The sequence below is a fragment of the Danio rerio genome, chromosome 17 (assembly GCF_049306965.1).
Source record: "Danio rerio strain Tuebingen ecotype United States chromosome 17, GRCz12tu, whole genome shotgun sequence".
In the NCBI taxonomy this organism is placed as follows: Eukaryota; Metazoa; Chordata; class Actinopteri; order Cypriniformes; family Danionidae; genus Danio; species Danio rerio.
In genome coordinates this window covers 11288987-11316295 of record NC_133192.1, presented here as the reverse complement: position 1 = coordinate 11316295, position 27309 = coordinate 11288987, and the positions used below count along the sequence as shown (strand labels likewise).

The 27309-nt window shown below is 34.7% G+C and overlaps 2 protein-coding genes across 4 annotated transcripts in view; one reads left to right on the top strand and one right to left on the bottom strand.

The window, feature by feature from the left end:
- Window positions 1-27309, bottom strand: part of sec23a (Sec23 homolog A, coat complex II component) — a 175667-nt gene that overhangs the window by 141081 nt on the left and 7277 nt on the right. For all 3 annotated transcript variants that reach the window (XR_012392677.1, XM_073927149.1, NM_213465.1), the window contains 6 exon segments: window positions 26132-26276; window positions 22582-22740; window positions 21595-21710; window positions 19739-19862; window positions 19567-19647; window positions 19391-19480 (listed from right to left, as the gene is read on the bottom strand). Coding sequence is in view for 2 of the 3 variants with exons in the window: in XM_073927149.1 (XP_073783250.1) it covers window positions 19391-19480; window positions 19567-19647; window positions 19739-19862; window positions 21595-21710; window positions 22582-22740; window positions 26132-26276 (715 nt within the window). In the remaining variant the exon portion in view is untranslated.
- On the top strand, window positions 1190-18710 carry LOC101882633 (adenosine receptor A3). Its single transcript, XM_005158627.6, has 3 exons — window positions 1190-3991; window positions 7456-7609; window positions 13040-18710. Exons 1-3 carry the CDS (start codon window positions 3298-3300, stop codon window positions 13233-13235), a joined length of 1044 nt encoding a protein of 347 aa, XP_005158684.3. The 5' UTR covers window positions 1190-3297; the 3' UTR covers window positions 13236-18710.

Sequence of the window (27309 nt, the reverse complement as noted above, 5' to 3'; positions counted from 1 at the left end):
TTATTTTAACACGAGAGCGCATTCATGTACGCAAATCGCTAAAAAAGATATGCGAGCTCTTAAATAGGCTTTTTTGAAATGAACTGCAAGACCTCTCATGATCGCGTGTGTGCTCAGATAGAATACAATCGCGATCTTTCCACTATTAAAGTAGACATTATTTATCTTTGCTCCTTAACTAAATTTAGTCAAAAGTATTCAAAGTTATCAAATATTTAGAATTAGATTGATTCATGATCGATGACAATGCTAATGGTCTTCTTATTTGGCTGTGTTGTGAAGTGAATTACTTTTAGCAAAGGTGGAACATTTTTTATTTCTTTACGACAAAATAATTATGCTGGAAATGTTTCTGGGTGAGGTATTTGTGTGATTCATACATTTAGCTGTATTCTGATCTGTCTTAAAGCATTACAGGTCAAAGCAATCCATTGTTAGCCTACTTATTGTTTATTTATCACAATTTACAATAAGGCTCTTAAAGCACTGCTTTGATAAATGTAGTGTCGTCATATTTCAAATACCTCAAGTAAAATGAAGTAATTTGTTTTATTTTTTTACTGACAGTGTACTTGTATTTTTTTACGTTTCTATTTTAGATTAAGATCAAGTGTAAAATAAAATCTACATGTGATCTACAGCTATTTAAGAAACAAATTTGCCATATTGTAAAGAAAATAGTGTAAAATATGTAAATAAAAGGCTAAATTTAAATCTTTTTACCATATACTTTAATTTAACCTTTCAAAGCTTAAATATATATATTTTGAAAAATGGGCAAAAAGTGTCTCTATGGCCTTAAAGATTATTTGGTAGTTTTACCAGTGCTATTGAAAAAGATTAATTGTCATGAAAGGAAAAATTGACTATACTTCCTTTGTTAGTGCAAATTATACATGTAGCTTTGGGATGTAAGCAATCAAACCATTAAATTAGGTTTACACTTAAAAAAAAAAAGTGATTTCATAATGAAAATCTGATTTTTTTTCAAAAATAATCAACTAGTACTTTTTAAAAGAGTAATTTGTACTTTTACCTAATATTAGTATTATTTACTTAAATTTTTGTTATTTTAGCAGTGTATTTTTACTTGAGTACAAAAAAGATTTCACAAGCACTTAGTGCAGATTTATTTTATTATTAATATATGATTAATAAATATTATTATTAATGGTTTTTATTTGTATCTATTCCTATGCAATGTTTTATGGGTTGCTGAGAATACATTTCAGGTCTTCAATACATAGCATGTCAGTCTTGAAAAAAAAAATAGGTGCTGGAATTGACTTTCATTAGGCTGTGCCTGTATGAACCCTGTCATATGTACATTTAACATTTATTTCAAGATTTGTCTGAAAGTGTAGGAGTATGACATATAGCCTATTATAAGGTCCAAGCAGCATTTCCAGCTTTTGATGAATAGGCTACTATGAATACTTTAGATTTAAGTACAGCAGTTTTCTTTTTACTTTTTAAGAACAGCGCCATTTTTTTATGAACTTTTAAAAGCACATTTTAACCAAAACTTTTTTTTTTTATCTGCAAGCACAGTTAATGTTCAGACTATTTCAAATGTTTAAAGTGACTGACAATCATACATATTCTTACTAATAGGAAGTAATCTGCATCGTTTTTAAACTGTGCACACCTGTAGCTGCTTAATTAGGCTTACGACGCTATTTTTTAATACTGGTTAAAAAATAGCGTCATAAGGTGGTACTTGGAGAGGCGATTTTTTTCTAAGGTGGTACTTGGTGAAAAAAGTTTGAGAACCACTGATCTAGTGGATCAATACAAAATTAAAGGACTTTTCAAAACATTTCTTAAGTATTTCTAAACTGCTATGTTTCTATCAACCTAATATTAGTTGTACATTGTAACAAATTCTTACAAGATGCATTAACGCATACTTTATTATTGGAAAAAAAAACATACTACTGTAATTTTTGAAGGATTATGCTACACTGTAGCTGGGATAATAGCTGATAAATATTATTATTATTTTTATTTTACCAGAAAAGAAACATTGAGATTAAAAATCTCTCTTACAAGAGCGTCCTGGCCAAGATTATGTAGTATACATGTCAGATGGGTCAACAAACAAAAAACAATTGACAGTTAATGAATCACATTGACAAACAAACTATTCAAAACATCTACAAGCCTGTGTTTCAATTTCTAAATCATTGATACTCTTTTTAAAGGCATTTAGTGAAATCAATTCTTTAAACTGCTACTTTGTAGTTTATTCCATGCAAAAGGTGCTGCGTATTTAAAAGCCTTTTTTTCTTGCCTTTTTCCTCAGTCTGCACTTTAGGAACAGACAGTAAATATCCTGTGACCGAAGGCCATAGTTAAGAACAGGATTTTTACAAAAAAAATTTAATATGCAACTTTTTCTTTTATAGCAATAAATTACAAATTCAAAATATATATTTCAAATTATAAAAAAAAAACATTTAAAAATGTCTCTACATATTAAATTGGTAAAGAAATTAATTCCAGAAAGGATCTAAAAACTTTACCATGTGAATTAAATTAATCACAACTCGTCTATAAACTGACTACAATCATGATCTAATTAATATGTTTTTATTACTGAACGATGAGATGAGGTACAGCAAAACTACCTAATGCAAAACCAGAAGAAAAAAAAACTATAATCCACAAATGCTTTAATACCTGTATGAAAAGACTCCTGTAACAGGATATAACTGATATAACTGGAAGAAAGGCTTAAGCTCCGAGTAAAAGCACTGAAGCCTTAATTAATGATTATGGCTTAGACTGCATTAGTCATTTTTCTTGCCAATTATATATCAAAAAAGGCACTAGAGTACGAAATGGCTCATAAAAATTGGCGACAGAGAGGATATTGAATCTCAAGTGTGGTGTTTGGCAAGCAGCACAATACTAGCCTCCCCAATGTGCCTTTGTGTCCACAGAAACACACTCTTTAAAATGTTAGATGCTTTATTTACCTCGCTACGTGTGATTGTAGCTGTTTCTTTGCCTCTCAAGACAGAATGTTTGCCATTTGCAAACCGACTGAGGCAAGTGCTGATAGTAAAGGTGGAGAGGGGCTTGACTAACACTCCCTGAAGACATCAGTGCTTTGTGAAGGGCTGTAGATCCTCGACTCATAAGGATCAGCATGAGGTTCACTCCTCCCATACAGCAACACCTTCCCTGGTGGTTTGGCAAACATAATGTGACCTCCTCTTTTCACAGCTTCCAGTGTGATTGTCTGTCGTCGATTGAGCGTTTGTGTCCGTAAATGCCAATGCCAATGTAAACATGCAGTGGACGGCGGTGGTTTATGCGGTGTTGATGATTGGTTCCAGTATCTGCTCTGTATTTGGCAACTTGCTATTGCTGTTGGTGATTTTACTCAACCAAACCCTTCAAACGGACACCTGGGTTCTCACGTTGAGCTTCTGCGTATGCGATCTGGCTTTGGGTGTTTCCACCATCCCATTCGGTATCCATAACAGTCTTTTCAAAGTGAAGAGCTACCCTAGCAAGAGCGCCACCTGCCAAGGCAGCGCATTTCTGTTTTTGGCACTTCAGCTCGCCTCGATTCATTCGCTCACATGGGCTACTGTTGACAAGTTCACAGAGATCTGCTTCGCCCTCAGTTACCCTGTGATTTTCACAGCGTACAGGGCCAAAATCATCCTTGTGATGGTGTGGGTTTACAGCATCGTCAACGCATCCCTGCCTCTCTTTGGTTTTGGTAGTTATGCCTACAGCGAAACCAAGTTTCTTTGCGTTCCCAGCTTTAAACCTTCAAGCATCGCCTTCAACATGCTCTTCATGGTGTTGGGAATAATCATTCCCATAGTATTGATGTGCTCCATGTATGGATATATAGTGTATATAGCCAGGAATCAGGTACGACGAGGGACGTTTGTTTGCAATGAAGACCATTGTTTCTATGTACCGGCCAATAATTACTTCAAAAGCTCCATAGTAATGGTGACAACCACAGGTAAGCATAATTAACAAAGGGGACATAAAGCTGTTTTATGGTGTTTGATCTGCCTCAGTGTTTTGGATGTTCATTAAGTGCTTATCTTGGTGGTTTATTTTACCATGACATCTTGGAGATTTGCTTCCTGCTTAATATAAACATAGAACTATTTCAGCTTCAGTATACCCAGCCATTTAACATTTTTAATTTTGAAAGACTTCTTATGCTTGACAATGCTGCAATTGTTTAATTAAATGTAGGGTAAAACAGTAATATTGTGATATATTATTACAATTTAAAATACCCAGAGTGTTTTTAAAATGTAATTTATTCCTGTGATCTCTGTGCCACATGATTCAACAGATATAAATTTAATTTATTTTGTCATCATCTATATTATTGTATAGTTTTGTGGGAGCTGTGACATGTTTTGTGATAGTGATGAAGAAAAAGTTATTATTTTTTATTATATAATATAATAATATAATATATACTGTATGTGTGTGTGTATATATATATATATATATATATATATATATATATATATATATATATATATATATATATATATATATATATATATATATATATATATATTTATTTATTATTATTATTATTTTTTTATTTTATTTTTTTTTCAAATAGGGCTGCACAATATTGGAAAAATCTGATATTGAGATATTTTATTTTTCTGTGATAAATACTGCGATATAAATACAGTTTCAGAAGATATAGAGAATGGCTTTATTTGAAATTTTTCTGTGGACTCCTACTCGTGAACAGTATTCAGGTACAGAAATGTAATTATCATAATGCAAAAAAAAAAATGCTTTTCTTACTTTGTTTCTTCTTGTTTCTGGTCCAAATATACATATAAAAAAATCTAACCAGAATAAAAATATTATTTAGTTTTCACCATCAGAAAAAATAAGTGAAAATTAAGAGATTTTGCTTGTTTTAAGGAAATGATCAGCCAGTGAAATAAGTGAACTAATCTTGTTTTTACTTTGAAATGTAGATATTTGGACTAGAAACAAAAGTAAGAAAGCGTTTTCTACATAAATCATTGAAATTACATATACAGTGCATACAGTGATTAAATACAATTCTGTGGCTCCTGCTCAACTAGAATTCAGACTGGACATATCTTTGCAAAGGTGCCTATGCAGATGCACAGATTGTGATATCAATGCTGAATTGATATATTGTGCAGCCCTATTTTGTAACATGTTAAAGCTCTTTGCTGAACATCCGATTTTAGAACTGTAGTTTAACTTTAGAGTCTTAATAATTCATCCTGTTTGAAGAAAAATGTTTACATTTAGTAAACATTAAGAAATATGACAATTGAGACATTGAGGTATCGTCTGAAACTAGAGGAACTTGTACAAAATGTGTAATTACTAGAGCTTTCTCTCAGAAAAGAGAATAAAGCTTAATTAATTGAACCTATTTGCTGCCTAACAGAAGCAACAGCAGCATTGAATGGACTTTCTTGAAACTGTATTGGTATTGATAACTGCTAGTAACCCTATTACGCTTCATGACCTTAAAAATCAATATAAAGACCTGCGCTTTAATACTGCAAATTAGATTTGCTGAAAGAAACATAAATTGCCCATGTATGAATTTCTTTTCAAAACAAAACAATTTCTTTAATGGAAGAGTTGGACCGGAGAGGAATGAAATGCAGCAAACAAGTGTCCATTAAATTACTTGGGCGCTGTTTATAAAGAACCAACATTTCAACTCGTGAATACAAGATACTTTTTTATTATAGTAACATACTTGTATAGATTTGTAATTTCAAAGTTTTGACATGTTCTATGTTATGAGAATAATAAACATGAAAAGAAGATTTTAGCTGGAGCATACACTGTAAAGCCTGGTTTATACTTCTGCGCCAAGTGACCGGCGTAACCCACGGCGCATGCAACGCGCGTGGCTGTGCATTTATACTTCTGCGCGCTTTCTCTGTTGGTCTGCATTAACACTTTTGAAACGCTAGTTGGCAGTGAGGTGTTAATGCTCCTCTGTGTCGAGTTTCTTCGCTGCTTTTTGCTTTTCCTGAACACTTCCGGGATGTACAAGTGGCTCAAACTCGCTCATTTTGAGGCAGGAACCGGCAGACATGCAACAACCTTAACTATGAGGTAAACACAAAACAAAACTTTCCGTGCGGAGCTCCTTTACAGGACTCCACACTTGTAAACAATCCCTCCATCAGGATCGCACCATTCACGCGGCTCTCGGTCCCGCCCAGACTCGTCAGCGCTACCAAGCCGACCAATCACAGAGCTTGCCCTACGCGTCGTTGCGACGTGTAGTTGCATTTTTTGAGAGGTGCACGTCAGCGACGCCGACGGCCACGGAGAAGGGCTATGCGTCAGCGCCGTAGCATACGCCGTCATTTGACGCAGAAGTATAAATCAGCCTTAAAACCCAACAGTCAACTTTATCGATTGAAATGAGTGTAGTTAACTCAAAATTGACTGAAGGTTAATTCAACTCATTTGAAAAGAGTTTTGAACTCAGTGTTGAAGGTAATGAGTTCATTAAATACCTCATTACTAGGCCCACACGGAATCTGCGCACACAGAATTCTACAGATTTTCCACAGAATTACGCAGATTTTTAGCCCATTATTAATTTTGTTTATTTACTTGATTAAATGTGTAAATCTGAAATTATTCAGTTTTTATTCAGTAATTTATTTCTTTTTATTTTATATATTAAGGCTTTAGTTATGATACTCTGCTGGAAACTCTCAAAATATTTCTGCAGAAATCTGCAGATTTTTACCAAAATTCTCTGCAGAAATAGCAAAAAACATCCGCAGATTACGTCTGGCCCTGCTCATTACTTCAACTTATATGTAATCAGTTTACAGTACTCATATAGATTAGTTTGACTCAAATGGTTTATAGCAATCGGTTTCCTCAAACAGTTTGAGTTGCCTTAACTTATTGGGTTTTACAGTACTCAGCTAGTTTGAGTTCTCTTCATTTATTGGGTTTTACTGTGCTCAAAATTGCTTCATTTACTCAAATGGGTTAATTTCACAGAACTCATAAGGGTTAGTTTTTGGATATAAATGATTTGTTGCAATCGGTTTCCTCAAATGCTTTGAGTTACCCTAATTTATTTGGTTTTACAGTGTATAAATAATATTACAGACAGAAGTCTTGGACAGATCTTTATATAATATAATAATAATATTAAATAATGTGGAACCATAAATTAATTTAATCATTAATTATATAAATGTCAAATCTATTTGAATTGATTGACAATTTAATTATTTAAAATGTATGATGTATTAAATGACAGAAAAAAAAACACAACAACGGTTGAGGTTATGGAGAAAGTAATTAGCTAAATATATCACACAGTGGAGGTCAATATTGCTCTTGAGCTAATGAAATAAGCTTGTCCAAAAAAATCTTTAACCACATCATGTGATTTGTGTGTGTTGTTGACAGTGTGCCTGCTCGTTTGCTGGCTGCCATATATCGTTATCTGTTTCTATGAGACACTGACGGGAAAAGAGAGCCCGCAGCCTGCCTCGGCTGTTGCCACATGGCTCGTACTCTTCACTTCAGCTCTCAACCCATGGATCAACTCCATGACTCAAACGTAAGCAACGAAGTACACCATTTTGATCCTTAGAAAGCATGTAGTGTAAAAATGAAGTCAGAATAATTAGCTCCTCTGAATTGTTAGCCTGCCTGTTTATTTTTCCCCAATTTCTGTTTAACGGAGAGAATTTTTTTTAAACACATTTCTAAACATGACAGTTTTAATAACTCATTTCTAATAATGGATTTATTTTATTTTTGTCATGATGACAGTACATATTGTTCAAGCCACTTCGATACAGCCTAAAGTGACATTTAAAGGCTTAACTAGGTTAATTAGGTTAACTTGGCTGGGGTGTGTTTCCCAAACAACAATGTAAGTCACGGCTGAACTATCATAGTATGATGCATCGTTTAGGAAAAGAACGATGTAGTGACGAGTGTTTCCCAAAAGGCATAGTTTCTCTGTTGCAGATCCATCGCTTGAACCATGTTAGTTGTAACGTGAAACACCCATAATGACGCTCTAAACACGGTGAAGTAACTACTTCTTTAGAGAAGAACCCCATCATTTCTTTGCGCAAATTATATTGTTTTACACGCACACGCATTTAAAAAAAAATCCAATATTAGTTTAGGTAAAAACATGCACTCACTTTCCATATTAACCAAATTATATTTAAATGCCACATATAATTTCCTTTACAAATATTATTGAAAATATGATATCCTATTCCAAAACAAATCACTAACAAAAGCTACCTAATCTAACATCATATATAAATCCTATGAATAAATAAATAATGAGGCTATTTATTTTAAAATGAAATGTAATATTTATTATGTATTAGGAAATGAAAATAATCCTAATTTAATAATAATATTAATAATACTAATGATGATCATGAGGATGATGATGATGATGATGATGATTTTTTCATTATGTATTAGAAATGAAAAAATCATAATTTGATAATAATAATTATTATTATTATTATTAATATTTTTATTTATTTATTAAGTAGAGTTTTGTTTATTTATTTTTTAGAAAAGTCTACTTACAATTTGACACTTGTAAACCACAGCAGAAAGTTCTAACCAGCAGGCCCATGCCTTATACAGTACAGATACTTAATAATTAACCTACTATAAATTAAAATAATTAACGTATGCTTTTTTGTTTTCACAAGCTTTGATGACGTAACATTAATTCTGCTTTTAAATAATAGGTCACCTAAAGGCTTTTGCTTGAGGCTGTGTTCAAAATTCCATCAATGTTTTCAAAGTGCACTGCAAAGGGAGCACGACTGTAAACATGAAGATCGCTAAAACTGAACTGTAAAAACAGTTTGAAAGCTTTTTTTTATTTTTAATAATTCCAACTTTGAATGTTAGAATGTTCTAAATGAATAGGGCATGGGGGGGGGGGGGGGGGGGGGGGGGTAACTGGGAATAGAACACAGCCAGGAACTATGCATCTAACAACAGCTCCAGAGATGTAGTTGCGAGTGCTCAAATTTGCGACACAGTTTGCGAATGTTCTTTGGAGCGACTGATTTGGGAAATGGCAAATCATCAAACTATGCTTCTAACAACGGAACTTGCGACCTTGGTTGGCTAACGATGGTTTTGAGAAACGCACCCCAGGTTAGGGTATTTAAGCAAGTTATTAGATAACGATGGTTTGTTATGTAGGCTATCGAAAGAAAAAATAGCTTAAAGGGGCTAATAATTTTATCCTTAAAATGATGTTTAAAAATTAAAAACTGCTTTTATTCTAGCTGAAATAAACAATTAAAGACTTTCTCCAGAATAAAAAAATATTATCAGACATACTGTAAACATTTCCCTGCTTTGTTAAGAATAATTTGGGAAATATTAAAGAAAGAAAAACAATTTAAAGGGGGGCTAATAATTCTGACTTCAACTCTATACACTGTAAAAATATCTTGATTAACAGGTTCTGTATTTTGTGATTCACAAGTGATTTCTGTTTATTTACGGTTGTGAACTGCATTATGAGAGTTTCATCTCTGCTCTCTCCACTTTTGATGTTGAAAACTAAGCTCTGTAGTTTTACAGTGCCTTATATTGACATTTTAGTACTATGAGATAATATAATGTATAAGTAATAATATATAGAGATCTGGAAGTCTAACAGAAAATGTACTGGCAGCTTATTACCAGGTTTTTGTATCATACAAAAATAATTTACAACATCAACCCAGACGATATCACTTCAAACTACTAAAAACGTTAATAAAAGTACATTTTTCAAACTTTTCAATATTCAGGTCCCGTAATGCGATTTTAAAGCATAAATAAGTTGAAAAAAATACAGAAAACTCAGATCTTTTAAACAGTATAGTACTGACTATGACAGTATATTTAATGTAACCAGTAGTCTACTAGAGGTAAAGATTCTGCTCTATTGTAAGTATTTTTATTTACACAAGATCCTCCTGTATGGGCGAGGAGTTCAACAATTATGCATACATGATGAAATGTTCATCAAAAATACACAAAGCATTTTAGACAGCTTGTTATGAGATGTTATGCTGCAAAATCCAAATAATAGAGTATATAAACATGCATTGCTTATAATTAACTTTCATTTATTACATTTAATAGTAAAAGTGTTTTAAGTTTTAGCCAAATTTTATAGCTAATTCACACATATAGACATTGATACATAAATAGTTTCATTTTTTTGTGCTTATGTGGCATGCCTTTACATTATATGTGAATTATAGTCCACAATAGATGGTCTTGAGCTCCAGTCTGAAGCATAAAAATAACGATTCATGTTTTTTGTATTTGATTTTTTGTATACAATTCATGCTTTTTGTGAATAAAATATGGACTTATGCCTGGCTAATGTAGGACTTTGAGCTCTTTGAATACAAATTTTGATTCCTAATTCTGGAATTGACGGATTTGATTCAGAGAATCGATTGCACACTATTGTTGCGATTCTTTTTCGATTCTTTATATTCAAACCCCAGCAGTAAGTAACTGAAAGCACATAACTTTTATTTTTATTTGACTGCATGCATACTGCACTGACACACCGTGTCTAAAATGCATGTGTACAGCTGTCAAATAGAAACAGTAAACAGTGCACCGAAATAACCATAGCATTATAACACAGAAATAAGAGTGTACAGTTTATCTGTTAATCAGAAATGTGTGGAGGCTTTTTTAATAACAACGGCAGACTTTCAGCATTATTTAAAAGAAAAATATAGTATAATTTGATTTAATACAAAAAAAACATGAATCTGCTATATTTATGCATCAGACTGGATCTCAAGACCATCTGTTGTGGACTATAATTCACATGTGATGTAAAAGCATGCCACATAGGCACAAAGAAATGAAACTATTTTTGTATCAAGGTCTATATGCGTGTATTAGCTATAAAATTAGGCTAAAACAAACACTTTTACTATTAAATGTAATAAATGAAAGTTAATTATAAGCAATGCATGTTTATATACTCTATTATTTGGATTTTGCAGCATAACATCTCATAACAAGCTGTCTAAATTTATAGTATAAGTGAACTGATCTGATTTGATTTGAACCAATTCTAAAAACTATGCATATCAGTTCACCTTCATGGAAATATATCTGATCTTTATAAGCAAGTAACTTTTGATCATTATTAACCAATCAATTATTTTGAATTAAAAATGAGTCGATTCAGTTTATAAAATCGATTCCAAACTTTGGAACTCACGATATGGACATTATTTATTATTAGCACCATTTTTAACTTTACATTTGCATAATGGGTTGATTTATGCAACTGAAGGATGGAAAGCTATTTGGCATGCAGGGGTTAGGAGTTTTGAACTACTGTTTAGTCTGTATTGAACAGTGCAATGAGACATTTGTAATGAATACGAAGCAATAGTGCTATAAATATTTTAATTAGGGCTGCACAATATATCGTTTCAGCATCGATATCGCAAAATGATCATTCACAATAGTCGAATCGCAGGATGATAAATGTTGAGTTTGTATCACAATTTATCATTTGCATGCGTTTTTGATGCCTGTATACTGCTTTTAAATGCATACAGCTTAAGAAATTGTAACATTTGTGACCTTAACCACGATTAATTATTGATTGGATTCATAGATTGTTATACATGAAAATACTCACAGCAGAATACAGAAATTATGGATACAGACATGCACTGCAAATGGCACAGACCACAATGAAAAACTGTCTGGGGACCCCAAAAGGTTTATAGACAGTTTGTTAGATTTTATAAAGATGCATTTCCACTACAGAATCATCTCAATTGATCTAACGTTATTATAAATTCTTTCCAAATAGAGATATTAAGTCATCTGGTGAAATTGTATTCATATCGCAGTTTATATCGGAGAAAAAAAAGATATTGCAGCGTTAGATTTTTCCAACATCGTGCAGCCCTTATTCTAATTGTACTCATTATTAGGGCCAGACAGAATCTGAGGACATTTTCTGCTATTTCTGTGCAGAATATTGTTGAAAATCAGTGGATTTATGTGGAATGATATTGGGAGTATCATAACTAAAAACGTAATATGTGAAATTAAAAAACAAAACCTTTTTAACCATTTAATGATCACAATGCAAATTTAATTACATCCACTTTATTTGGTTAACAAAACAAGTCTCCCATATAATATCTCTACTAAAAAACAGAAAATATTACTTTACAAACTGTATTGTAAATGCATCATATGAATACTTTCATATTTGTCAATAATATTATTGAAATTAATTTAAAAACTGACTAAATATAAATTAACACAGGTAAATAAACAGAATGAATGATGGGCTAAACATCTGTGGAATTCTGCTTGTACAGATTCCGCGTGGGCCCAGTCATTATTAATGAATTTAAACAATTATAGAATATTATTTCAATTTATTTTGTGGCCAACAGGTTTAGATGAGAACCCCTGGCATTGCAGGACAAAATAGGTGGGCAATGTGCTTTAAATATTTGAGGGGTAATTAATAAATGTAATTAATGCATTAAATGAACAACCCTAATTAATATATAAACCAATCCATTCTTGAATTCCAAGAGTAAACAACCACAGATAGAAGACAGACAGGAAAATCTATAAGACACATTCTCCCAGATAATGAGCTCTCTATTTCTGGGAAGTGTAATCATGGATGGACACTACCTTTGTATTGTTGATTAAGTCTTTCCTTGCCGTTTAACCATTAAATGTGGCAGCCCATATTAATACCTGCCACATTCAATACGGTTTGCTAAATAAAAAGTGGCAGGAGCTGAAATGTGGAGCAGGATTGAAAAAAGGAAGGTGTTGATACTCAACGGCCAATTTGGGCCTCGTCTAGAAAGAGAACATGTAGCGGGCTATGAATCACCGTATTGATATGTGGTTGTTATTTAGATTCTAAGAGCTTGCGAGTATGTGGGAGGTTTACCATGACCTTGTTTGTATCTCTCAGGAGGTACAGAGCGGCGCTGCGCAAAAGCCTGAATAAAATCCAGCAGATGTTTGAGTATCCTCGTAAAGGCTCCCTCTCTCAGTGCACAACTATACAGCCACGCAGCGAGAGCAACAGCTCCTCTTCACCGGCCCCCAGTGTTCCTCCGGCACAACAAACAAACAACCAACCCCAACAGGACCTCACGCTGGTCTGAACGCGACCCTCACTGACCTTTACTGGTTTGAATAGCGCAGAGATAATCATGACTTAAGGAAGCTTCTACGGCATGGTTTCACCCCAACGCAAGAGGACACTGGGTTGGCGGAGGTAACCTGAGGCGATTTCAGCACTTATGATGTGAAAACGACTTGCAGACAGAAGAAAGCCTGTGCGATTTTCTGTAGTAAATTGAAAATGGAAAAAAAAAGACTATTGTATCAGATGATGCACTGCACTTGAACAGAAATGGTGATTCGTTCTTTTTCTAGATGAAATGTTTTTTTTGATTGTGAAATACAATGTTAAGCAGATTTTTTTTTAAATGCATTAAAGGGATAGTTCACCCACAATTCAAAATTACCTGATCATTTACTCCCCCTCATGTGGTTTTGATATAATGTAATACAAATTTAGTAAATATGCTGATGATTCGGTGATTGAGTCTCCTCCACGATTAGGATTTGGGGCATGGTCCTGCTGTGGAAGAACTTACTTCCAGGGGTATGTTCTTCGTACGTGGATTACTTAATTAGCTGGATTTGGTTATTGGCGATCTGACATGATCCAGGATCATTTCGTTCTTCAAAACTCATCCGAAAGTTAGCAGGGAGCAGGCTTATTTCTTTAAAGAGGATTAGATCTGGGGCCTCATATATCAACGCTGCGTACGCACAAAAACTTTGCGTACGCCAGGTTTCACGCTCAAGTTTGGATTTACTAACATGGGCAGGTCCATGCCAACTTCATGTCTGGCGTACGTACATTTCTTATGTGTGTCTGTTTTATTTCCATTGGCGACTCCTAGAGGCAGTTGTGTTAAAATGCACTCTACAAAGTGTCTTTGAGCCGTGCAATGGCAGCTGTAGGTTCATCCGCGTGTCTAGCAGGTATATAAGGTTTCCATACCATGCAGTTGACCAGCCAAACATTAAAGCGCAATTTGCAGCGGTCACCGTTTTTCCTAATGTAATCGGAGCAATCTACTGCACACACATTGCTATTAAGGCACCATGGGAAGATGAATTTGCATACGTGAATCAAAACATTTCCATTCAATAAATGTGTAAATAATATGTGATGCACAGATTTAATAATGATTCCTACTTGTCTTCCTCATGATGAAGAGTATAGGCAAAATCTGATATGTAGCGGGGGAAAAAAAGAATAAGTTTATCAGACACTGGATTCGAACCGAGTTCATGCTGCTCGAACGTGTCAAAACATGTTGTCATGCATTTTACGAGCTACGCCACTCACGCTGATAAAGACACTACAAAATTTTACACAGTTACTTTTTTTAATCCACTCAGTGCGATGTTCAGACCCCACTGTGTTAACCGCATCAGCTAAACTCTCCCGCTCTATTTTTTTAATTTTATTTTTAAATTCCGTAGAACAAACTTATAAAACCGTTTTTTTCCGGTCCACATCCAATTCACATTCTGTTCAAAGTTTAGTTGTTTGCTTGCTTTTGCCATTGCTTTTTCGTTGAGTTTTGCCAAAGTACAGTCATTAGCATATTCATAAGGGGGATGAGGTAGGGAGGGGTTTTGCGTTCGTGTACGTGCGCTCAGTTTCACGTTTATTCGGATGTACAAAGAGAATATGCGTGGGATTCAGCGTACGCAGTGTTTTTATACATCTGAATTTTTTTACTGCGTACGCACAATTACAGCTTTGTGCGTACTCAATGTTTTAGTATGATTTCAACGCAAGTCTTCGTACATGAGGCCCCTGGTCTTCTCAAGCAAAGGTAACACTAAACAGTGCTTCCCATACATAGATTTTACTTGGGCGGGCCGCCAAGTTATATTAACAGCCACCCAAGTATATTTAGTGACACATTTATTTATTTTTTTACTTTTATTAACATGGTTTTACACCATTTTTGTATACGCCCAATATAACTAAACATCCCCAACCAATTAAGTCAGGGCTAATCAATCAGCGGCCCGCAGGCCAAATTTGGCCCCTGAGGCAATTTGTTCGAGCACTCCAAATACTGTGACAATACATCAAAAATAAATTTAGTTCAGTTGAAAAACGACCGCTATAGTTATGAAGTGACATGCTTCTGTTCAATACAGCACGAGCTGCAGTTGAAGGCTGCGCAGAGTGCGAGTGACCTGATATTAAGCGAGTAGTGCGAGCAGCCGAAAACATTTGGACACTTAATCATAAGAGCTTCTCAATGCCGCGTTTCTGTTGCACGGAACAAAACTGTTGCAACTAAACAAAGTTATGCCACCTGTGCGCTGGTTTAAAGTTCCGAGCTCATAAACCAAGGCTAATATGCACGCACACTGGATTAACTATAGCAGTGGATCATTCATATCTCATTAAGTTTGCGCACAAGTTAGTTATTTCCAATGTCAGAATACATGCCAATATACAGGCGCACCAGGTAGAAAACATCTCACACTGTGGCGGTGAGAGTTGTGCGTGGCTTTCAGTGCAATGTAAACAAAAGATACGTTAGACAAGTTATAACAAATTACTAAGACGATTATGCATGTATAAACACAGATGATAACAGCAGTTCATTTTATTTACCTAATATAAAGCTTAAATTTACATTGGACGTGATAACCATATAGACTATATAATCGTACAACCAAAATCTATAATTGTTACATCCCTAATTGTTACGCAGTTCAAAACATGAGATATGAATGAGTCTGAATGTAGAAGAAGCCTACTTAAGCAATGCACTGCTTTTGTTGTGCTTTGTAACACAACATTTGAATGTTTATAACAAAGCCTATTGTGCAACGCAGTGATGTTATGCAGTTTCAAAACACAATATATTTACATTTTAATGTAGAAAAATACAACGTGAGTGTCTTAAGGAGCAAAAATTCCCCATATGGGCTCTTAGTTGCTGTTTTGTCATCACTTATAGTGCAAGTTATATCTCTCTGCCCCCTTGATTTGGGATGCTTTTCATGAACTGGCCCCCCTGACAAACTAATTGAATAGCCCTCGATTAAGCAGGGGAAAATATTCTCTAGTTTACCCGTCTCGTTCTGCATCGTACCTGTCAGCACTCCCACAGATAGTCTCACGTGCATTACAGAGATGCGCCTTTTTGAGACTTAATAATTCATCCGGCCCAGGTTTCTAATCTCCTAAATGTCACTGCATGTCCAACTTTTGCTTACTAAAGCTCGTATGCATTTTTGCCTTACTCTTTTATTAAAGACTACTTTCTGCTTCCTTCAGAGCTGACAGAGCGCAGAGCCGCGAGCCCAAAAGAAAAATGAAACAATGGATCCTTTAATCTAAACGATTCAGAAAAACTTTACTATATACTCAGAGAAGACGAAGTGACAGGTCTTAACTAGCTGCAGAATATATGTACACCATTAGTAATGGCTAATCAACACATTTGCCATATTTAAATAATCTACAACTTTAAAACTTTTTTTCTTATTTGCTGATTATTTTATTCATTTGATGATGTTAAAATATTATAAATGCTATAAATGCTATAGCAGAGTTTACCCTGTCAGTGTGTGCACATGGCTCCTGAATAGCATAAAAGTAAGAGAAATGGTGGATTTCTTTTTTTTTTTCAACAGTCTTTTACTTTAACCCATTGAGGAGAAACTGTTTATAACACGGTCATAATAAATACAATTGTTGTTAAAAATGAAATTATGTTTTGTTTGCCGCAGATAGTTAACCATTTATGTGAAGTGGTTTAATAGTGCGTTTCAATAATCCATAATAATAACTCCTGTATCCTCCTAGGGCTCAATGGCCACATACATGGACAGCACATTTGAGCTCTTAAGTGGCTATTTAAAATACTTTAAATGTTTTATATTTTGTTAGAGACATACAGCGTCATCCTGCAACTTTTGCAGCATATAAAATATCACAAACCCTATTTTTAACAGTCCAAAATGAGGAAAAATTATGTTTTTACTCTCTAATAGACAAAACATGTAAAAAAAAAAATAATGCATTAAAAAACAGTCAGGAAAAGGTGTTTTGTGTAAATTCCAACCACGAGTCCACATATATGGACATCATTTTTCTCTAAAAGTACATCATATCAAAAGATGATACTTAGGGTTTTATTCTAATTAGGTTCCAATAAGCCCAAATAGTGAAGAGAAATAAAAAAATGCATGTAAAAAACAGCTTGGGCCTTAAGAGGGTTTAGCAGTCCAATATGTAAACAATATTCTGCCACTCGATGACACTGGAATACCCTGTCAGTAATGTCTAGTGGCTGGGAATGAGCTTTTTACAGTATCTGCTATAATGTTAATGTTGTTTTTGTGTGTTTACATACAGGGTTCAACGCTATGGATTTTTTCTTCTGGTCCGATCGGGCCAGTGGTTCAGATTTTTACTTGCCCTGCCAAAATTTTCACTGGCCCCACCAAAAAAAAGGGAAGTTAATAGCTATTTTTTACCCACATATTTTAAAAAAATGTGTCAAAAATAAAGTCTGTGAATCTAGAATTTAAATACTTTTAAAAAAATTGTAAATAAAAGTGTTATGCAAACAAAAAGAGCAGTACGGAAAATGTTAACAAAAGGTGGCTGATTTGTCAAACTGGCAGCAAACTGTGCAAAACATCACTTCATTTTTATTTTGTCGTGCTGTTCAAACGTAAATGTCTACTTCCAAGACGTTAGAAACATTTTTTGTTAGCCTTATAATTTGATGTTGCCGCCATGTTGCCGTTTCTTCGCTGTACTGGTTGTTACCAGGTTACGGAAAAAAAATAGCATGGTCAATCAGATCAAAGAAACCGGAAAGCAATGATGGTGTTTATGACATCACAGAGAAGGTAGTGTTATTGCATTTTGGGTGAACTGTCCCTTTAACTTCTTACTTTAACTGCAACTTTGAATAATTGGCATGATTTTGCATTGTTTGAATGTCACAATCAGAAGGGATGCATTCCACTGACTACTGTATGTAGCTTTTTAAACTTAAAAGCCTACACCATCCTAGAAAAATGAATCCTGCTAAATGTATGATGGCAATTAAGACCATGCATTCTCACAATGCATTATCGCTACTTACATTTGACGTCACACAAAGCGGTTACCGGGTCCAAGCGCTCTATACACTCAAACTATACAGTGAGGCTCAACAAATAGTAGCATAAAACATTTACAAAGCACTGTAATACTTTCGAAAAATCACGATCACAATATGTAAATCCATGCCTAATATCCGATTGTCAGAACAGATTATTAATCAGGGTTTCTGCAAGTTTCTTCAAGTCAAATTTAAGACTTTTTAAGACACTTTAAGAATGAAATTTTAGACTTATACAGGGCTAAACATCAAGGAGTTTTTCTAATGGCCTGGTTAATTCTGAAAATAGTATTTGTATTAATAGAAAATCATGTAAAGGGATTTCTTTCCTTGATTAGGGATTTTATTTTGCTGTAAAAATGTCTAACAGCTGTTGTGAATCGTCTCTCTATGCAATAAAAACTTAAATATAAAAAACTGAAGTTTTAAGATGAGTTATAGGGGATTGAGTAGCTTTACTTAGACATAGGGAAATTAAAACCTGTTTAAAATGATTTTAGACCTACAAGACCTACAACACAATATTTCAGTGAATTTAAGACTTTTTTTAAATTTAGTTTTTTTCATTTTAGGACCTTTTAAGACCCTTCAGACGCCCTATTAATATTTTAATAATCTGATATTTTTATATATTGTTAAGTTATTGGTGTCTGTTATGCAGCATGTTCAGAGACTCTAGTGTAAACCATGATTTTGTATAAAATTCACTTTAATGTGTGATATGACTGAAAAGTGGTCATAAAGGAATATTTTCTCAATTCAAATGAGTAGCGGCCTGGACCTGGAAACAGTATTTCATGACTTAACAAGTGGATAAAGAGGAGACCAACCCCAAATCATACTCTTAAAACAATTTTAGCATTTGTAAATCACTAAACGCGATGAAAGGATAAAGCCACTGCAGTGAAGTAATGCTTTCAACTGAAATGCAGTAAAAGAATGTATGAAGAAAGTTTGCCACCTAGTGGACCACCTGCATTTAAGATGATTTTTTTTTAAATGTTTTTTGCATACTGGTGTCTGTGAGTCAAATATTATATTCTCTCTTAAATAAAAGCAATGCAAGCCTTTTTACTTATATCTACCTGATTCACGACCTCAAAGTAGAATCCGAGGGTGGTATTTGGGTCCAGTCCACAAATTTTCCACTGGCTTGTGCCACCAGTTCCCATTTCCTACAAGCAGAAGTCAGTATATTCTCTTTGAAGACAACAAAGCCACTCTGACAGCCTATCTGATTTAAAACAGATGATTTACTTACATTTTCTGACACGCAGGGTCCTTTAGCGTTCAGAGAGACGCATGGGCCGATTGCACCAGAAATTTTGATCTCTCTAGAAGTCTGAAATAACAGGGAAAAACCCATAATAATAAGCTAATTTATCCAGTCAACTTATCCTTTAAAACATTTGGTGAAAAGAAAAGCAAGCCACCTTAATCTCCAGAGTCCCTGCTAATGCCATTTTAAAGCAGCCCTGCACGTCCTTGGTGAAAACTCTCTGGAAAGTTTGCTTGAATAAAGATGTGTTGAAAGAGTCCGCCATGACCATGTAACCCCTGCCGGATACAGTAAAGGAGAAAGATATTCAGCACAATAATCTTTTGATAAAACACCCAATGAGAGACTTTTTGGTCTCACTTTATAATAAGTGGCCTTAACTAATATGTGCTTACACAGGAATTAATAGTTTGTTACAATGTGCTTATTGTGTAAATACATTTATTGTGTACTTATGCTTCATTAAAAACCTGTATGTAATTACATCTGTAATTAACTTCTGTAATTACATTTGTAAATACACTGCTGACCATTCCCTACACCTTAACCCACCCTTAAACCTATCCACACCACCAAACCTGTCCATAACCAAACCTCTATCCCAACTCAAAAGCACCACAAGTGTTCTCAAATACATTATGAACACAGTAAGTACATTGTTTTTATTTTTTGATGCAAATACATAGTAGTTAAGGACACTTAATATAAAGTGGGACCGACTTTTTTTGTACAAAAGGAATAGAAATCCTGCAAAGTAAACATAATAAATTAGTAAAGAGTGATAAAATCCTGGTGGATATATTACTATGTGTATTTCTTTTCTGTTGTGAGCAGAATATGCTTGTTTTCTGTTTGAGCAGACATTTTTACATACTTATTATCAATTGAGCGATGTCTTTTTGGCTCATAGTTTGTACCTTTTCTTCTTTTATTCAAAAACCAGTGATGCTGTTTTCAATCTGTCGAAATTTGCATCATGTTTACAACATGCTTTGTAAAATGGTCGGTGCTTCCCACACATGGACGGATCGCCCAGGTATATTAACAGCTGCCCAAGCATACTTGGTGGTAACCAAGCGGCAACCTCGAGCTCTCCCTCGGGAAGCCAATATGGAAGTAACTAAAACTGGAATTCATCGACTCGCCTTGGGGGCTGCTCCAGGAAATCCAGATGATTTCTGACTGCAGTGGTAAATTTGCCATTTTTACAGCTGATAAAAACATGTTTATAACCTGGTACAAAAGATGGCTTTGGTGCATATAGCTATGATTACCCTTTATGACAACTATGAGGGGGGTGAACTTTTTCATAATTCATCCGTTTCATTTTTATTAAGTTACATTACGTCTGCATAATTAAGGGCGTGGCCACTTGAGTGACAGCTAGATCTTGCTACTTGCTGTCTCGTCACCTCAGCTGATTCCGGCTAATTAGCCGCTAAGCTCGCCTTTTACATCATATTATTGTTTTGTTTAATGTTTCTTTATCTTTACACAGTCAACTGCCTTTTGGGATTATTTCCTACAATAATCAGATGAAATAGCATGCTGTGTGCACTTCATTGTGCTCACAAACTGTTCAAGTTGCCTCCATTTGTCAGGTGAGTGAAATTATATACTTCTATACCATCTCTATAAAAGTATTTGTTTTATTTAAGATCTGTTCTTTATAGTTACTCGTTTGTGTTCTGACCACATGTGCTTGGTTGTACGCTATATCAGTGAAGTGTTTAGACTTTTAGGTCCATATATTTCATCCACTAACTTCAAAATTAAAATGAAAGTTTTAAAGGTTTAATCTGAAACAACTGAGAACAAAAACGTCAGATTTCAACATGCTTTAAATATCGCCAAAGTCTTAACATAAACACTTTAAAAAGAAAAAGAAACACTGCCAAATAAATCAATTCAAATTTAGAAAAATTACAAATACAAATAGATTTTTTTACATACACAGGATGATATGCAGTGATATGTTTATAAATGTTAATGTAAAATAGAGCCACATACCCTGTATAGTTGGTGCAGCACTTCATTTCCAGTAATCCTGTCTGATCCAGAGCGCACGCATAAATATCAATGATGTGTCCATTGGCAGCTGCGCGATTGGCCAAAGCTTCGTAGTGCTAGAAGGCAATACATATTATTTTACATGTGTACAATAACTTTAATGCTGTATTCCTGTATCTCAAAGTGCAGAGAATGACTCTGTTAGCATTAAGGTCATGGGTTCGCATAGCTAGGGTTTTTCAGCCAACAGTAAACTTAAAAGGTTTATGTGACTATTTTTAATTTCATAATGTTTCTTTTACAGCAATGATTTTTTAATGTAACTAAAATAAAATCAGATAAATAGACTTAAGCATTCATTTAGCTGTTCAAGCTTAAAATGAGATGAAAGGCCATGTTAACACAAGTGCCATCAGTAGTAGCGCAGAAACTCCTTTGAAAATGCTGGGGTAAAATACATTACCATGTTTTAAAGAGATGGCATTAAAAATTTAATTTAATGCAGTCCTTTCGTTATATCATATATCAATGAGGCAGTGAAGATCATTAATTTTTAAAGAAATCAGATCTTAAACCTGTATTGGGATGACAGTTCACAGAAAACTCTTGAAGTGGCTGACTGAAAATGTAAAGTGTGTGCATATACCCCATTTAAGATACATATGATGCATTATAATGCGTCTATTGCTTAAATGTCAGCAAAAATTGGCTTAAAAAATAGCTTTTATATATATATATATATATATATATATATATATATATATATATATATTTTTATATATTTTATATATATATATATATATATATATATATATATATATATATATATATATATATATATATATATATATATATATAAAATGTCACATGGTTAAGAATAGACTGACTGACTTAATATCATAAACTGATGTCTGAATTCAATGCTAACACCCGGATGCTGGTACTTTATCTAACCGAGTCATAGATAACAAGTACAGGAGGACTCACTTTAGTGGCTTTCTTCATAAACTTGGCATTGTCTTTCTCGATGTCATGCCAGGATCTAATAGGTGTTTTCAGCTCATCTCCGACCACCATGCCAGGACCCTGAGTGGCCGGTCCACCGATAAAAGCCATGATACGGGCGCCAGTGTTGGGGAAAGTGCACTACAAGAGACAGGTACACAAAAGGAAACAATTAAAGTGATAGTTCACCCAAAAATTCGAAACCATCATGGTTGCAAACCTTTGTGAGTTTCTTTCTTCTGTATAACACTAAAGAAGATATTCTGAAGAAAGCTGAAAACCTGTAATCACTGACTGCCATATTAGGCTAAACAAATATTATGGAAATCAAAGGGTAACAGGTTTCCAGCTTTCTTCAAAATATTTTCTTTAATGTTCTACAGAATAAAGAAGCGCAAATGATGAGTAAATGATAACAGAATATTCAGTTTTGGGTGAACTATCCCTTTAAAAAGCACAAAGCAAAACTGATCAATGTGTGAATGTTTCACATTGCAAAATATGAACTGGTCCCACTTTATATTGAGTGTCCTTAACTACAATGTACTTTCATCAAAATATAAAAACAATGTACACAATGTGTTCATAATTTATTGCAGAACAATTCTGATGCTCTTGAGTTGGCATGGGTTCGGGTAATGGTGTAAGGCAGGGGTGTTCAAACTCAGTCCTCCAGGACACAGACCCTCTAGATTTTAGCTCCAACTTGCCTCAACACACCTGCGTAAATGTTTCTAAAAGCCTAGTAAGAGCTTGATTAGCTAGCCCAGGTGTGTCTGATGGGGTTGGAACTAAACTTTGCAGGACATCGGCCCTCCAGGACCGAGTTTGGACACCTCTGATGTAAGGGATGGATCAATAGTGTAGTTATAAAATGTAACTACAGAAATTGATAACAGATGAAATGGTCCCACTTTATATTAAGTGTCGTTTATACCTGTGAACTTGCATGGTAACTAGATGAGGAAGTAGTATGTAACTACAGTGTATGAACACACTGGTACGTAGTATTTACTTGTGTAATACTGGTGTAACTACACACATGTAACAACACACTAAATAGTATGTGTAAGTACAAATGTGTAACAGGACATTAGGAACAACACTGAGAAAGTAAACATCTGTAACAAGAATTACATAAGTGCATTGTGTAACAATATGCTTGCAGGTGTTTTCCCACTTCCACACCTGTTTGCATACCATGTACGTTCTGAACACTAATAATTTAAGAATAACAGAACAAACGCTGCATCAGAAGGTTTCACCTTGTGATACCAGTGTAATTACAGGGTAAATCATCAGGAACGGTCCATTCAATATAAAGTGTAAAATGGTCACAAATTACTGTAAAGCCTAAGCCTTTGTGCAACTGTTTAACAACAACAAACTTCTTCCAAAAAAGTATAAGTGTATATAGAAATATACAAATGCCTTGTTTACATGTTGTTTTAAGGTAAACTGCAGAAACACATCAGTAATTTACAATAAAAGAGTAGTTTACCAAAGATTTGAACATAAGAAGAAGTACAAGACATTTGAACCTACACCTACTAATCAGTGTTTTTACATGTGTGTAGTTACAGCAGTATTACACAAGTAAATACTATGCACCAGTGCGTATATACACTGTAGTTGCAAACTACTTACACATCTAGTTCAGTGTAAGTTTACAGGTATAAGCGACACTTAAAATACAGTGGGACCGATGAAATTACATGCATGAGTTTGATAAAGCATAAGTACAAAGCAAATTGTAAATTAATTAAGTAAAAAGTAAATTGTAATTATCAATTTCAGTGTAAGTACATATTAATTAAGGCCCCCTAAAATAAAGTAGGACCTTTTAATTTTTGAACAACAGTGAATGAAAAGCAATTACGCATGATAGTTTTTTCATCAATGTTTAAAGTCCATCCCAGGACGCATATACATGTTTAAGAGTGTGCTTGGAGTGCAGGGTTCAACACTAAGGATTTTTTCAACTGGACCGGTCGGGCAAGTAGGTCAGATTTTTACTTGCCCTGCCAAAATTTTCACTGGTCCCACCAAAAAAAACAACAAGTTAATAGCTATTTCTTAGACACATACTTTAAATAATGCGTCAAAACAATGTCTTTAGAAGTTACTGTGTTTAATGTATTTTAATATACTGATTAATAATTAATTCAAAGTGTTATGTTAACTAAAAGTGCAGTATAGAAAACATGCAGGTATTTTATTGCAGTTCTAAATGATTTAACAAAAGGTGGCTGCTTTGCCAAACTGACGACAAACTGTGCCAAACCCCGCTTCATTTTAACCTGTTGTACCCACATAAATGTCTGCTTCCAAGACATTAGCCTCATAATTTGATGTTGCCGCCATGTTGCTGTCTCTTTGCTGTACTGGTTGTTACCAAGTTACAGACAAAAATAACCAGATACGTGCTCACAATATCCAATCAGATAGGAGGAACTGAAAAGCAATATGGTGTTTATGACATGACAGAGAGGGTAGCATTTAAAGGCTTGAAAGCACAAACTGTTTCTCGATTCTACACAATTGACAAATGGTTGCACTGTCATAGGCAAATTAAACTTTAGTGACCGTGCAGCACTGGCCCAATCGGGCCAGTAACGATCTTGTCTACTGTCCCGAGCGTCTCTCAAGCTGGCCCAGGGCCATCGGGCAGTCCTTATTGTTGAGCCCTAGAGTGTGTAAAATTATTCTGAAGCTTTAGATTTGGTCAAAAATCACAAATTGGTCACATTTTCATACATCTATGTGTGTTAGTTCATGGTTTTAAAAACTTATTTATAAAACCAAAGTGTGGAAAACATAGAGATGCACCTAATTTTTGGCTGCTGAAAATGATCACAGATTCAGGGAAAGTTTAATGTCAATAAAATCTGGTTATTGTGTTGGCTTGTGTTCATTCATTCGTTCATTTTCAATTCGGCTTAGTCCCTTTATTAATCAGAGGTCGCCACTGCAGAATGAACCACCAACTTATCCAGCATATGTTTTACGCAGCGGATGCCCTTACAGCTGCAACCCATTACTGGGAAACACACATGCACACTCATTCACACATGCACTACGAACAATTTAGCTTACCTAATTTACCTATAGCGCATGTCTTTGGACTGTGGGGGAAACCCACGTCAACACCGGGAGAACATGCAAACATCACAGAGAAATGCCAACCGACCCAGGAGAGGCTCGAACCAGTGACCCTCTTGCTGTGAGGCGACAGCGCTACCCACCGCACCGCCCCTTGGCTTGTGTTTTTTTCTTTTTTTTTTTAAATGTATAATTTAAGTTACTGAGCTAAATTTGAAAAACATCTTACAAAATTACTTTACATAATTTAATAAATTAAAAAATAAATAATTACTGCAAAGCGGTTTCAGTTTTTGGCCAGGTGCATCCAGAATTTTCTTTTCATTGCATTCCTAAACACAAATTTGGCTGCAGCTGCCGACAAATGAGTCTTAATACCGGCAGACCGTTAAAGAAATGAACACAAGTCTTGAATTGTGAAAAACCTCACCTCTAAGAGCCCAACAGCAATAGAAAGAGCCACTCCGAGTGATCTCAGCGGACGCTTTCCTTGAGTGACGGGCCAGGGGTCTCTCTGCAGCTCACCCAGCAAATCTGTCAGATTCATATCTATCTTCTGCACCGGCTGGAGAAACCTGAGCACACAAATATTCAAATAACAAAAACATGACAACGTTTAATTCAATTTTTGCATATATTAACTTGAATATGCAAAGAAATCATTAATCTATATACTGTGAAGATTTAAAGTGCTTCTATTATGTCATTTTAAAGGGCTACATCAAGCTTACATAAATTCAAGGTAAAACAAACTGTAACAGGGAAGTGACGCTGACAATAGGGGTGCGGATCCAAGTGCAGGTTTACTAGAATGGTCAGACAAGCAATGGTCAACACAGGGGCAAACAGATGAATACAGAGCTTTACATTAACACCCGCCAAGATTTCAGATGTGGAGTTCAGCCACTCTCACTAGCCACTTTGGCCGGCTAAAACTCTGTATAGATATATATATATATATATATATATATATATATATATATATATATATATATATATATATATATATATGTATGTATGTATGTATGTGTGTGTGTGTGTGTGTGTGTGTGTGTGTGTGTGTGTGTGTGTGTGTGTGTGTGTGTATATATATATATATACATACATACATACATATATACACACACACATTTTTATTTATTTATTTATTTAAATTTTTTTTTTTTTTTACAGTGAGGCTATCATGTACCATTTGGGGCTACAAAGAACCTTTTATGAGTTGAAAAGGTTCCATGGCTGTTTAAGGTTCTTCAAAGAACCATCTACACCAGGGATCAACAAACTTGTTTCTGGAGGTCCGGTGTCCAGCAGATTTTAGCTCCAACCCTAATCAAACACACCTGAACAAGCTAATCAAGGTGTACTTGAAACACCCAGGTAGGTGTGTTGAGGCAAGTTGGAGCTAAACCTTGCAGTGACACCGGCCCTCTAGGACAGAGATTGGTGACCTCTGATCAACACCAACAAATAACCTTTTCAGCACCTTTATTTTTAAGACTGCTGTTTTTAAATTAGCATCCTCTATCACATATTCAAATTTGCAGCAAAATAAAAAAATATTTTGAAATTGCCAGTGCCGGCTCGTCGTCACTACAGATGAGACTGTTT

Excerpts from the sequence above, each read along its gene's own strand:
- LOC101882633 (XM_005158627.6), top strand. The coding sequence starts at position 3,298 with ATGCAGTGGACGGCGGTGGTTTATGCGGTGTTGATGATTGGTTCCAGT. Across the intron at positions 3,992-7,455 it reads AGTAATGGTGACAACCACAG|TGTGCCTGCTCGTTTGCTGG; the intron begins GTAAGCATAATT and ends TGTTGTTGACAG. Across the intron at positions 7,610-13,039 it reads ATCAACTCCATGACTCAAAC|GAGGTACAGAGCGGCGCTGC; the intron begins GTAAGCAACGAA and ends TGTATCTCTCAG.